The 13,919-nt window shown below is 42.1% G+C and overlaps 1 protein-coding gene across 7 annotated transcripts in view; it reads left to right on the top strand.

Annotated features, from left to right (window-relative positions):
- The window catches only part of EXT2 (exostosin glycosyltransferase 2), a 157,931-nt gene extending 154,485 nt beyond the window's left edge, over nt 1-3,446 (top strand). For all 7 annotated transcript variants that reach the window (XM_054437888.2, XM_063670963.1, XM_054437886.2 and 4 more), the window contains one exon: nt 2,667-3,446. In XM_054437888.2, the coding sequence (XP_054293863.1) occupies nt 2,667-2,805 (139 nt within the window). In that variant the 3' untranslated portion in view covers nt 2,806-3,446. The remainder of the gene's footprint in view (nt 1-2,666) is intronic.
- Nucleotides 3,447-13,919: the final 10,473 nt, after the last annotated feature.

Raw genomic sequence — 13,919 nt, 5'->3', positions numbered from 1 at the left:
GCATCTTTATACCCAAGCTGTTATGTGTGGGGATAAATGAAGTAGTGATACAGGAAAGCCTGTAGCACAGGACCTGGGAATGTTAGTTTCCTTCCCAGTTTCCCCAGTGTTAGTCCTAAAGACTCCTGGTTACTTTAAGTAATGATATGTGTTTGAAAGGAAAATAGAAAACTATTAGTTCTTTCTTCCCCAGACACCTTCATCACTTCAGAGAGAGTCACTGGCAGTTCTTGGTATGTTTATACTTGATTGGAAAACCAACACAGGAGAATGGTTACTGACATGGTAGCCGGACCCCTGACAACAGCTCATGTGGGCCACCGGCAACCAGCCAAAGTCCTGGCTCCCCTAACCTGCTCTCCAACCCAGACCCCCTATGTGAAAAGAAAGGAGGAAGCACTGTTATTACCTGGCAGGAGAGTTAAGGACCTTGACCATTCAGCGGAGGCCTGCCGCTTCTCCAATGTGGGCCTGTGTGAAGGAGAAAGAAGTACTCACTAGACTTGGGTTAGCCAGGGGCAGCTGTCAACAAATCAAGCTGGCCTGAGCCCCAGTGGCTTCTTGCCTATGACCCATTCCTGTTGGCAGATCTAGTTACAGAGGAGACATTGTCCTTAATACTCTCTACAGGGCCATGGAACCACTATCCTCTGCCAAGAACCAGGATTCTTCTTTAATACATACTTGCTAGTACCTATGCTGGGAACAGCTGGGCTTTGCCGGCCAGAGTCTGTATGCATAACTAGAAATGAGAAGAATCTGGACATATTTACAGGTGGAACAATAGTCAAAAGTAAAACCTTGGAGAGATTTGATTTTATCTGCCATGCTTTGACCCCATAATTTGAAGAGAGGGAAGCTGTTGTCCCACGTTTGGTCCACCTCACTTTGTTAAAGTTCATCCATCTTTTCCCAGTCTCCCTTCAATTTGGAACTAGGAACACCACCTCCTGAGTCTCAGAAGACTTCCAGCAGGAGGGAAACTCAGTCACTGGCATGTAATGGTAGAGTGTAATCCAAAGAGCAGGCTCTATTGCCAGCTCAAACCTGAGTTTAAAACCCAGTTCCACCACGTTCTACCCCTGGGTCCTTGGGCAAGTTACTTAACCTCTCTGAACCTTAATTTCTTAACCCATACATGAGGCTACTATAAACCCAATAGTTGGGCAAGGGGGGTGATGAGTATGGGGGATGATTACGTTAAGCAATCCATGAGATATGTATGTAAATTATCGGTCACATAATAGGTGCTCAGCAGTTGTTAATTTCCAGTCCCCTTCATTGGACCCTAGAATTGTGTTAATAAGTACATTTGTATCATCTAATTAAGACTTTTGCCTCAGAAGCCAGAATGCCTGCTTTGGCTCTAGCTTTTTCTAGTTATTTGACCTTTGAACATTTATTTGTCCTCTCTGTACCTCAGTCTTCCCATTATAAAATGGGAATGATCGTCCTACCCCATAGGGTTGTTGTGAGGATTAAGTGCATTATTAATGCATAGAAAGCAATTTTAACACAGCTTGGAACATACAGTAAATAGTAGTTGTTGCTTTGTGGTGTTGGTGGACATGATGATATTATGAGTTAAAAGCTCAAAATGAAATAATAACAAATTTTTTTAGAAACATAATGACCAAGAGAGAAGTTTGTTCTTTTTGTAGTGCTCTCAGATGTCCTGGGCCCGACTGAGGCAAGAGTGTTGACCTTTCTGAAATCCATCCTTGAGTTCCCCTTGACTTCAAAAGCAGCTTTTCCAGGCTTGTTCTCCCCCTGGCCTAATGCTGAAGCGTCCTCATTACCCAGCTGTCACACTCAGTTGGCCTGATTGACCAGAGCCACTGCCGAACACATGCCTGACCTGCTCACCTCTGAGAAGGCTGGCTTTGGGGGTAAGGTGGAGTTAGGGAGACAGCCTCTCCCCTCCTCCGGCAGTGCTGCGCTGCACTGGCACTGAAGTAGTTGTTGCTAAAAGTTCTGACATGGGAGTGACAAAAATGATGAAAATTATGAAGGCTGTCCTATGTGAACTTCAGCTTTCACAGAAGATTGTGCAGATTGACATAATTCCCAGAAATTGCCACTTACAGGCCCTCCGTCAATGTTGGTTGAATGAATGAAGTGTTTATTGTTTGAAATTTGGCCCTGTCACCTTTTTTTTTTGGCCTTTCATCACTTTGTGAGCAAGATCTCTCCTCTGCCTTTTAAACTTCAGTAAACTGAAGCTCGGATCCAAGTAGTTTTTTTTCTTTCCATCCTTTGCCTTCTCTTAGCTGGCAGAGATGGGGTTAAGAATTGTTGGCAGCTAATCCACCTTGGTTTGAGGCCCTCTCACACTGAGCTGGAGGAATGACTGGAATTTGAGGGGGAGGGGAAAAGATACTCTGACCTTTGCAGGCCCGTGGCCTCCAAGCAGCATCTCCTGTTCACGTTCTCCCACTGAACTAATAGTCCAAGTACCCCCAGTTCACCTCTTTTTTCCGCACCTGTCAACCTTTTTAAGAACCTGGGAGCAGACTGTGGCTACTTGAGCTTTTTTTGTTGATATTGAACATTATGTATTTTGCTGTTATCTCTCAACCTCTTGAACATATTATCTTTTCTCCCTGCCCCCATCCTTCTCATTCTGCTCAAACCCCTCCTTCCCACCTCCTCTCCAAACCCCACAGGTCAGAGTGCATCAACAAGTTTGCTTCAGTCTTCGGGACCATGCCTCTCAAGGTGGTGGAACACCGAGCTGACCCTGTCCTGTACAAAGATGACTTTCCTGAGAAACTGAAGAGCTTCCCCAACATTGGCAGCTTATGAAACGTGCCTTTGGTGGAGGTCTGAATGTGAGGCTGGGACAGAGGGAGAGAACAAGGCCTCCCAGCACTCTGATATCAGAGTAGTAGGTTAAGGGTGGAAGGTTGACCTCCTTGGATCTTGGCATGTACCCACCTAACCCACTTTCTCAAGAACAAGAACCTAGAATGAATATCCAAGCACCTCGAGCTATGCAACCTCTGTTCTTGTATTTCTTGTGATCTCTGATGGGTTCTCGAAAATGCCAAGTGGAAGCCTTTGTGGCATGCTCCAGATTTAAATCCAGCTGAGGCTCCCCTTGTTTTCAGTTCCGTGTAACAATCTGGAAGGAAACTTCACGGGCGGGAAGACTGCTGGAGAAGAGAAGCCTGTTAGCCCATTTGAGGTCTGGGGAATCATGTAAAGGGTACCCAGACCTCACTTTTAGTCATTTACATCAGTGAATTCTTTCGGGGAACCAAACCCAGAATTTGGTGCAAAAGCCAAACATCTTGGTGGGATTTGATAAATGCCTTGGGACCTGGAGTGCTGGGCTTGTGCACGGGAAGAGCACCAGCTGCTGAGTCAGGATCCTGTCAGTTCCATGAACGATTCCTCTTTGGTTTGGCTTTTTGATATGATTAAAATTATTTTTTATTCCTTTTTCTACTGTGTCTTAAACACCAATTCCTGATAGTCCAAGGAACCACCTTTCTCCCTTGATATATTTAACTCCGTCTTTGGCCTGACAACAGTCTTCTGCCCATGTCTGGGAACACACGCCAGGAGGAATGTCTGATACCCTCTGCATCAAGCATAAGAAGGTCCCAGATCATAACCATTTTAAGAGCAGATGACTCAGAAACCTCCAGAGGAATCTGTTTGCTTCCTGATTAGATCCGGTCAATGTTTTAAAGGTATTGTCAGAGAAAAACAGAGGGTCTGTACTAGCCATACAAGGAGTCGCTCTAGCTGGTACCCGTAAAAGTTGTGGGAATTGTGACCCCCATCCCAAGGGGATGCCAAAATTTCTCTCATTCCTTTGGTATAAACTTAACATTAGCCAGGGAGGTTCTGGCTAACGTTAAATGCTGCTATACAACTGCTTTGCAACAGTTGCTGGTATATTTAAATTATTAAATTTCAGCATTTACTAATACTGCACATGTGTGAATTATACCTCTTTAAGCTCAGTTGATGAACAAATCTACCCTGGCAAATGTTAAATGTTATGGATTCGAAACAGATTTATCTGGCTCTAATATTAAGATTAGCCACAGTTTGGGCTTTAGCCATAACATATGTCCCCAAAACACAAAATGCATAACAATTTGCTTAGAATATGGATATAATTACAGAAACCTAGTTGTTTTGCCAGTCAACGTCACTCATACACCATCCATTGTTCTGTTGAGTGACATGAAGGTGGGCAGTTATTATGCTGTGGTTTCATCAAGAGTCACTTCAGATGTGTTCCCCAGACTTTGAGAAGTCAAAGAAAATTTCAGAAGTAGCAAAGTTGGAAGTGGAAATCATAAGAGTTTTGTCTTCTTTCATTTGAATGAGTGATCGAATCATGGACTATTATTGCCAAAGGGGGCAAGCGATCATCTCATCCAGTTTGTTCATTTTGCAAATGCAGAAACTGAAGCTGCAGATGTTCATTTTGCAAATGCAGAAACTGAAGTGATTTTTTTCAGTTTCTGACAGCAGCAAACACAGGTGCTTGCCAAATACTTTTGATTTGGGTAATGTGTACTGGTCAGTAGGAGACATGGGAAAGCATTTTTGTCTCATATATTCATAATATTGGGGACGATATGATAGAAAGCAAGGAAAAATATTTCTGTTGTCACCTAGGTACCAGAGGCTGACAAGCACAGTGAGGACCTCTAACCTTTCTAGGGGTTTTCTAGTTTGTTTTCCAAGATGTGGGGCAGGTATAGGGGAGGGTCTTACATTGAAATCTCTGCTGAAAGCTATGGACTGTGCTGGCGTTGTGTATGTGTCATATTGCCCTGGCTTCTTCAGATATTTCTGCCCTTTTGCTCATCATTGAATGCACTACCTTAGTGGCTGGTTTCTAATGCAGCTTCTCTCCCAAAGGGTACATTTTTAAATTTTTATTTTTTAAAATCTTGATAGTCCTTTGATTTGGGAAGAGGAACTCTTTCATCTGAGTTCATTGTGAGCCCTAGAGAGCTGTGTGACTTTATCATCATCATAGGAGTCACTGGACTTTAAAGGCATTACAACTCCATTTAAAGTACCTCATTACTCCTAGGAATATTGGGTGTTAGATCTTGCAACATAGCATAAAACAATTTATGTTAAAGAAGGAGCATTGTATCCTAGGCACTTGAAACAACCTCAAAGGTGATGTTACCCTATGAACAGATAGGTGGTACAGTCACCATAGAAATTCAGGACAGGGATATAGCAGGTGATGGTGATTCATGGATTCAGAGTGGTCTAGGGATTCCACTTTATTGTTAGAGTATTTCTGAGCTGCTAACCAGCAGACCTCATCCATAAGCTTAGGTCAGGATCATCTGTCCTTGGGATGCCATAGAGCCTGATTTCAGAAGCGGAACAATCATGCTAATTAAAATGTCGTGTTCTGGCCTACAGCAGACAACAGCTGGTTTTAGATTAAGAAATCTTTTTAAAGAAACACATCTTACTGGCCTATAGAGAAAACGAACTTGAACTGGCCCTGGCCCAAGTGCACACTGAGCCACTGACTTTGCCCCCAGGGACCTAACTGGGATGGGCCTGCTTGGAATGCCAGGGCTGGAAATACTTTTTTATTTTGCTGATTAATAGTACATAGTTGTTAAAATGTTTATCTCATGTATTTTACCAACCCTCACACATTTAAGTATAAACCCCATTTTCTGGGAGAATTAAAGAGGAAAACAGCAACTTTAGTTGTCAGAATCTTGTGTTCTTTCCTGCCAGTGATGCTCTGCTGTATCCTTTTTTTTTTTTTTTTGAGACAGAGTCTTGCTCTTGTCGCCCAGGCTGGAGTGCAATAGCATGGTCTCGGCTCACTACATCCTCCGCCTCCCAGGTTCAAGCGATTCTCCTGCCTCAGCCTCCTGAGTAGCTGGGATTACAGGTGCTTGCCACCACGCCCGGCTAATTTGTTTGTATTTTTAGTAGAGGCAGGGTTTTACCACGTTGGCCAGGCTGGTCTCAAACTCCTGACCGCAGGTGATCCGCATGCCTTGGCCTCCCAAAGTGCTGGAATTACAGGTGTGAGCCCCCACGCTCAACCACTGTATCCTTTACTCAGTGTCATCAAGTTCAAAGCTCTGACGACCCTGGTTTCTCTGCCAAAGCCTCATCTACTTCCAGCTGGGCTTTGAACTCATGGTTTTTAAGTGCTGGTTTCTCTGCTGCCTTTGGAAAATAGTGACCATCATGCTGGTCTGTGCTGACGCACACTGGGAGCTGGAAGAGACAAGCTCCCTCTTTGCTGTCATTGGCCAAAGGTGTTGCTAATAACCCTGTGATCCTAGCTTCCTTCTAGGATGATAGCCTCTGACAGGCACCATGCCAGGAGGAAACTAGAGCATCTTTATCACTGAAAGATAGCACGTTTCTAGCCACAGGTTCTGAAGTTGATTTGAGGTTAAAATCCAAGAACCTTTGATAGTTTTCAGCCAAGATAGTAATCAGAAAGTAGATGAAGCAAAGACTGAGTTCGGGAAGTGGTTGGGTTCTGGGAAGGCTCTTCCTAGCTCTGCAGTTAGATCCTGTGAGGACCCAGCTGATAGGGTAAAGGCTTTGGGTGTTGGAGACTTCCCATCAGCCACCCATCCTGAGCCTGGTGTGTTTCCTTTGCTTTGTAACTCCTTTGGGGGTATGCTGCTTTTTCCATTTCTCTTGGCTCAGGTACTCTTCCATTGCAGCAAGAGAAGCCACAGTGGGCTGTTGCCCAAGCAGCCCTGGCACAGAGAGGCAGAGTAGAGAATGCTAAACTGGCCCCATATCTCCTCCAGCCGCTTCCTGAGGAGCAGTTCTGGCAGGAGTGTTAACCATATTGGCAGCAGCTTCCATCCAGAGAGACTTTGAAAGCAAATTGAGCTTTCCACTGCAGGGCCTGGAGGCATATGAAACCTGTGGGGCCTGCCCCTACTCACCTCACCCCTGAGCTCTGTCCAAGCCCTGGAGCTCCTCGGCCTGTGTTTGGTACTCACCCACTTTTTACTTTTGAGTAGAATCAAGGGCAGCATTTGGTCCCATTATACCAGCCATGCATCATCTGTGAACAGGCCTTATTGAGCTTATCTTGGCAGAGGAAAGTCAGGCAGGCAAGACCCACTCTAAATTTTAATGTTTCCCCCTCATTTTAGGGTGGGAGCTGTGAGTTCATCTGAAGACTGGGTGAGGGCATTGTAAGCTCAAGCCACAGCCTCTTTTCCACCTCCATTAAATGGACTGTTAGGGATGCCGAGCTTCCCCAATTTCCTGGGAGGGTATGTGGGTCTGTACAGGCAACCTTGTGTCATTCTTTCAATTTCTGGCTTACCATTGCTGGTAACAGTGGGAAGACGACCAGAGAAAGTTTGGCCCCCTCTCCCAAGCTTCCAGGTCTCTTTCCTTTTCAAGAAATAGTTGAGTCACCAGCGTCTGTATCTGGCATTTTGTTTCTTCACATTTGCAACCATTTCAGGGTAGAGTTTTTTTTTTTTTTTTTTGGAAACAGTCTCACTCTGTCCCATAGGCTGGAGTGCAGTGCTGTGATCATGGCTCGCTGCAGCCTCAAACTCCTGGGCTCAAGCAGTCTTCCCATCTCAGCCTTCCAAGTATCTGAAACTAAAAGCGTGCACCACCACACCTGGCTAATTTTTTTATTTTTTTGGAGAGATGGGGCCTCACTATGTTGCCTAGGCTGGTCTCTAACTCCTGGGCTCAAGTGATCCTCCTGCCTCAGCGTCCCAAAGTGTTGGGATTATAGGTGTGAACCACCATGCCTGGCCCAGGATAGCGCTTTTTTCTTTCTTCTGCTCTCAATTGATTGGACCACTGGTTGCATCTCTTCCCACTCTCCCTGAAAGGCACAGAACTATCAGACAGAAGACAAGGTAGTTCTCAAGAAGTACCAGGCAGCTGTGTCTGCTAGAGGCTTCCTCAGCAAAGCCCCATCTTGTGGACAACCTCTCAGGAATTGCAGGTGGGGTGGGAGTGACTGACAGAGGAGGGATCCATATGTCTTAGACCAAAGCCACCAGTCAGGCCTTGCCACCATATAGAACCTTCCCTTTAGAATATATTTATTTGGACTTTTACTTATAGCTGCAAATATATCATTGGCTGCTATACCCAAGCATCAACTCAAGGAACATTTGGTTTTCTGGTTAGCACAGCTGAAGACCAACCAACTAGTTACTGATCCAGATGAGGGAAGAGAACATTTATTCAGTCATTCTGTTATGCTAACTATTCATTTTCTCATGAAAATGTAGTCTTTGGCTGGGCATGGTGGCTCACACCTGTAATCCCAGCACTTTGGGAGGCCAAAGCGGGCAGATCATGAGGTCACGAGATCGAGACCCTCCTGGCTAACACGGTGAAACCCCATCTCTACTAAAAATGCAAAGAATTAGCTGGGCATAGTGGCGGGCGCCTGTAGTCCCACCTACTCGGGAAGCTGAGGCAGGAGAACGGCATGAACCTGAGAGGCGGAGCTTGCAGTGAGCCGAGATCGTGCTACCGCACTCCAGCCTGGGCGACAGAGCAAGACTCCCTCTCAAAAAAAAAAAAAAAGAGAAAATGTTTTCTTTGCCAGGCAGTGTGGTAGGCCCAGGAGATATAGCAATTAGAGTTGACTAAGACAGTGTCCCTATCCTGTTCTTGAGCTCCAGTTCTAGTGGGAGTTCTTGAGCTTGGTAAGATGATGTGAGTCCATCAGTGGCCCAGGACTCTACGCATGTATGTTTTAGTCCCAGCTGTAAATGAGGATTCCATTAACCCCATTTTCTCCAGTGTATGGAGGATGCAAGAAGCCTTAAAATGTGCTTTTCTCACAGTGTCTTCCCTTGACCATGCCTTCGTTTCCTCAGCCAGAAATTGGAGACAGCAAGAGCACTTATGCCTGAGTTGGTGAGATGGAATGATGTATCATATCTCTTCTCCTTTTATTAACCAGATCATTTACCAGATTGTACCTGGTGATGCTGGCAGCCAGCCCTCTTCCGGCCCCTATTTCTGCTTACCCTGTTACCAGAGAGCCTGGGGGTCTGGATCCTATCTGGCCCCGTCAGGGTGGATTACCAAATGAGCAGTTCTCTTGCCCCAGTCCCTTTCCTGTGCTATAAATAAGCCCCATGTTTATTTTCTTACGTTATTGAAATGAGCACTTGTGATTTGGGCCTCTTTTGAGGAGTCCAGAGAGCGTCCATCCGGTGCCTGGTGAGGGCCCTGCATGGCTGGCTGCTGTCTGAAGCTATTTGGAGTCCTCTCCCTGTGTTTTCTATGTGGCTTAATTTCAATAGAAAGGGCTGTATGCAACCCTGTATCTGCTGATTTTCAGGTTTCAACTTTCTGCCAGCGTCACTGCCTGCTTAGAAGTAAAGTTATGTTTCTCATTAAGGGGATAACAGCCACAATTGAGGTAATTAACGAAAATTGTACATTGGTGGCAGCAGCTCCTATAGGATTTCCAATAGTCTTTCTCTAGTAGATCCTTGGGGGCTCACCTTGATTTCCTCTCTTCTGTCTACCCTGCACCAAAATACTTTGTCCTGTTTTCTGGATTTAGTTCCAATAATTTTTTTCCTAACAGCCTTTTTGTCACCAGTTGGTTTGATATCTTACAACTTGGCCAAATGAGGGTTCCATTAACTCCACCTTGTCTAATGCATGGAGAATTCAAGGATTTTTTTTCTCTTCTCATAGCACCTTCCAGTTGCCAGTTGTACCCTGGCCCTTCTTTGGAAGTCATAATGATGAATATCCATTAATAAGAGATTGATGCTCTTTCAACTCTCATGTCATCTATACCATCTCAATGGAGAGGATGACTTTGGATGAGGTTGGAATAGAAAGGAAACATTTGGAAGTCCACTGCAGTGTATTATATGCTCTGTGGAAGTCTGGGGGTTAGGAAATACCTGGAGGGAGCACTTCCTGAGGAATGATTTTTGGTTCTTTTAGGCCTTAACAGCACAACAGAAGTATCCCATGAGACCATTATGAGCAGGACACAACATTGTTTCTCACCTTGGGCTGTGACTATTTACTTCTCGGTACAGATTACTCTGGTTAAATCATTCAGTAAAGAAATCTTTTCATGCTCACAATCTGAACCTGAAGGCTATTACTGAAGAGAATTGCATCTGACAACAAAATTTAATTTACTTCCAGAGAAAGGACCAGAAGAAAGTAAATTTTCATTTATGTTTTTAAGTCTATTGTCTTAAAAAGATTCTTTTCCCTTAAAAAATAAAAGACCTGATGTGATGGGTTCCTTCAGTCAACGAATACTTATTGAGCAGTTATTGTGTGCCAGATACTGTTCTTGGTGTGAGGATATGGCACTGAACAAAACAATGTACCTACTTTCGTCAAGCTTACATTCTAATGAGGAAGATAACCAAAACAAGTAACTGAATATAATTTCAAATGTCAATAAATGCTGTGAAGAAAATAAAGCAGAGTACTACATGTGGATAATGACTTGGAGATATTTTAGGTAGGTTGATCAGAGGTGATATTTAAGCACAAATGTAAATGTTGGGGAGTGAACCATGAGCACAGCAGGCAGAGGGAAGAGCTGGTATAAAGACCCTCAGGCAGGAACAAGCTCAGCTTATTTTAAGAACTGTAAGAATAATGTCTGAAGCATATTGAGTATGGAGAGCATGATAGATGACGATGCCAGAAAGGTAGGCTGGTACCAAATTGTATTAGGATCATATGGGCCAAAAGGATTCTAGAGTCTTACTATGAGTGTGATGGGACGACACTGGATAGTTTTAAGCAAGAGAGTGACATATCTGAATGGCATTTTTAAAAAGGTTATCCCTGCTACTGAGTGGACAGTAGGCTGTAAGCAACAGTAGAAGAAAGGAATTCAGCTAGGACACTATCTTAGGGACCCCAAATAAGAAATGGTGACCTAAACTAGGATGGTAGCAGCAGATGTGGTGAGAAGTTATATTGGAAGTAGAGTTTATTGGATGTACTGATGAATTAAATTTAAGAGATGAAAACAAAAGAGGATTCACAGGTAACTCCAAGGTTTTTATCCTTAGTAACTGCATGATACCATGAGCTGAAATATGTCAGACTGAACAGGGTGAGGGCAAGGAAATGTTGAGAGAGAAAAATCAAGAGCTCTACTTTGAACATGTTAAGTTTAAGATGTCTATTGAACATCTAAGGTATAGTGTCATTTAAACAGTTCGTTATCTAGAGCTCAGAGGAAAAGTTATGACTGAAAATAAAGATGGGATTTAAAACCCTAGGACTCGATAAGATTACCCAGAGAATTAGTGTAGTTAGAAAGGCGACAAGGATAGGGGCCCAAGTACTAGGCCCACTCTAACATTTACAGGTAGAGAATAAAAAGAAGAACCAGCAAAGGAGACGAAGTCATTGCCAGTGAATTAGGAAGAAAACCAGGAAGGTGTCTGTAGGATACCTGTGATAAATTAAAAGTGCACGCTGTAAACTCTAGAGCAACCACTAAAAATCACTTTTAAAAGAGGCAAGGCTAATAAGGCAATACTGGAGATGGAATATCAAAAATATACTCAATCAAAAAGCAGGAAAAGAAGAGTAAACAAAGGACAAAAGGAACAAATGGAAACAAAGAGCAAGATAGGGTTAAACCCAAACATGTCACCAATTACATTAAATGTAAATGATCTAAACAGTGTAATTAAAGGGCAGAGATTATCAGGCTGAATTAAGCAGCAAGAGCAATTACATGCTGTCTACAAGGAAAACCCCTATAAAAGTTAAGTTTAAAAAGTAAAAGGGTAGAAAAGATGTACTATACAAATATTAGTCATGAGAAAGTGACAGTGATTATATCATCAGGGAGCAAGAAAAACATTTCATAATGATAAAGAGGCCCATTCATCCAGAAGACAGAACAAAATAATCCTAAAATGCATGTGCATTAAATAACAGTGCCTCAAAATATATAAATCAAAAATTAATACTGAAAGAGAAATAGAAAACCCACAATTATATATAGATGTTTCAATGCTCCTCTCTCAGTAACTGATATAACAAGTTGATAGAAAAATGTAGATGACCTGAATAACATTGTCAACAACCTTGGCTTAATTGGCAGTTATAGAACGCTTCATCTGCTGTAGCTGAACACACATTCTTCTTAAGTGCACATGCAACATTTACCTCAAATGTGTTACACAAAAATAAGTCTCAGTAATTTTAGAGGAATTGAAAACATTAAAAAGTTATCTGGCCACAGTGAAGTTCAATTAGAAATCAGTAACAGCTATCTGAGAATATCCCAAATAGTTAGGAATTAAATAACATTTCTAAATAATGCATGGATTAATGAAGACAAAAAGGAAATGAGAAAATATTTTGAGTAAAAATGAAAACTGTATTAAATTTGTAGGGTACTTAGAGATTTATAGCTTGAAGAGTTTAAACTAGAAAAAAAAGTCTACATTAAGAAACTGGGAAAAGGATCAAAATAAACCCAAAGTAAGTAGAAAGAATAAAGATAAGAACAGAAATCAATGGAGTAGAAAATGGAAAACAATGGAAAAAATCAAAAACCGGTTCTTTGTAAAAGATGAATAACTGCTCAAGACCACTAAAGGAAAAAAAAAAAGGAACTAAGATACAAATTACCAGTATCAAGAATCAGAGGGGAACATTGGAACAGATTCTAAACATAGTAAGAGGATAATACATTGCTATGATCTGAATTTTTGTGAGCCTCCCCACACACAACCCCACTCCACTCCAATTTTATGTGTTGAAACTTAATCCCCAGTGCATTGGTGTTGGCAGGTGGGGCATCTGGCAGGTAATCAGCTCATGAGCAGAGCTCTCATGAATGTGATTAGTGTCATTATAAAAGAGACCTGAGAGAGAGCTCGTTTGTGCCTTCTACCATGTGAGGACACTTAGAAGGTGCCATCTATAAGGAATGGGCCCTACCCAGACACCAAATCTGCCAAAACCTAGATCTTGGATTTTCCAGCCTCCAGAACTGTGAGCAATAAATTTCTATTGTTTATAAATTACCAGTCTAAGATATTTTGCTATAGCAGCCCAAACAGACTAAGAAATATGAACTTTATAACAATAATTTCTGTAACTTACATGAAATGAGCACAATCCATGAAAGACACAAATTGACAAAACTGCCTGAAGAAGAAATGGAAAATCTGAATACCCTTGTATCTGTTAAAGAAATCTGTAATTTAAAATGTTTTGCAAAGAAATACCTATGTCCATATAGTTTTACTGGCTAAATCTATCAAACAATTAAGGAAGAAATAATACCAATCTTACTCAAACCCTTTTCAGAAAATAGAAGGGGAGGAAGTATGTTTCAATGAGTTTTAAATGGCCATTATTACCCTGATACCAAAGCCAGATGAAAACCTTACAAGAAGAAAACTGCAGATCAGTAGCCTTCCTGAACATAAATGCAAAATCCTTAACAAAATATTGGCAGATTGATACAGCAAGACTAAAGAATACAAAGTTGGCTGAATGTTGGAAAATCAATGTAATTCACAATAGAGTAAAAGAGAATATTTGTGTGATTGTCTCACTAGATATAGAAAAAGCATTTGACAAAATTCCATACCGGGATTATTTAAAAAAAAACAACATAGAAAACATATCCACACAAAAACTTGCATACAAATATTCATAGCCAGCTGTATTCAGAATAGCCAAAAGCTGGAAATAAGTCAAATGTTCAAGAGCAGATGAATGGATAGACAAATTCTGGTATATCCATACAATGAAATACAACTCAGCAATACAAATACTGAACTACTGAGTGACACAACATGGACGAGTTTCCAAAACAGGTGAGCCAAAAAAAAAAATGCCAGGCACAAAAGAGTACATACTATATGTATGAAGTGTTGATTTAAAAAAAAAAAAAGCTGATGGTTAAAAAG

Source organism: Pongo pygmaeus, chromosome 9 (genome assembly GCF_028885625.2).
Source record: "Pongo pygmaeus isolate AG05252 chromosome 9, NHGRI_mPonPyg2-v2.0_pri, whole genome shotgun sequence".
NCBI classification, from domain to species: Eukaryota; Metazoa; Chordata; class Mammalia; order Primates; family Hominidae; genus Pongo; species Pongo pygmaeus.
The sequence above is the reverse complement of the archived record's forward strand: the minus strand, read 5'-3'. Positions and strand labels throughout refer to the sequence as shown.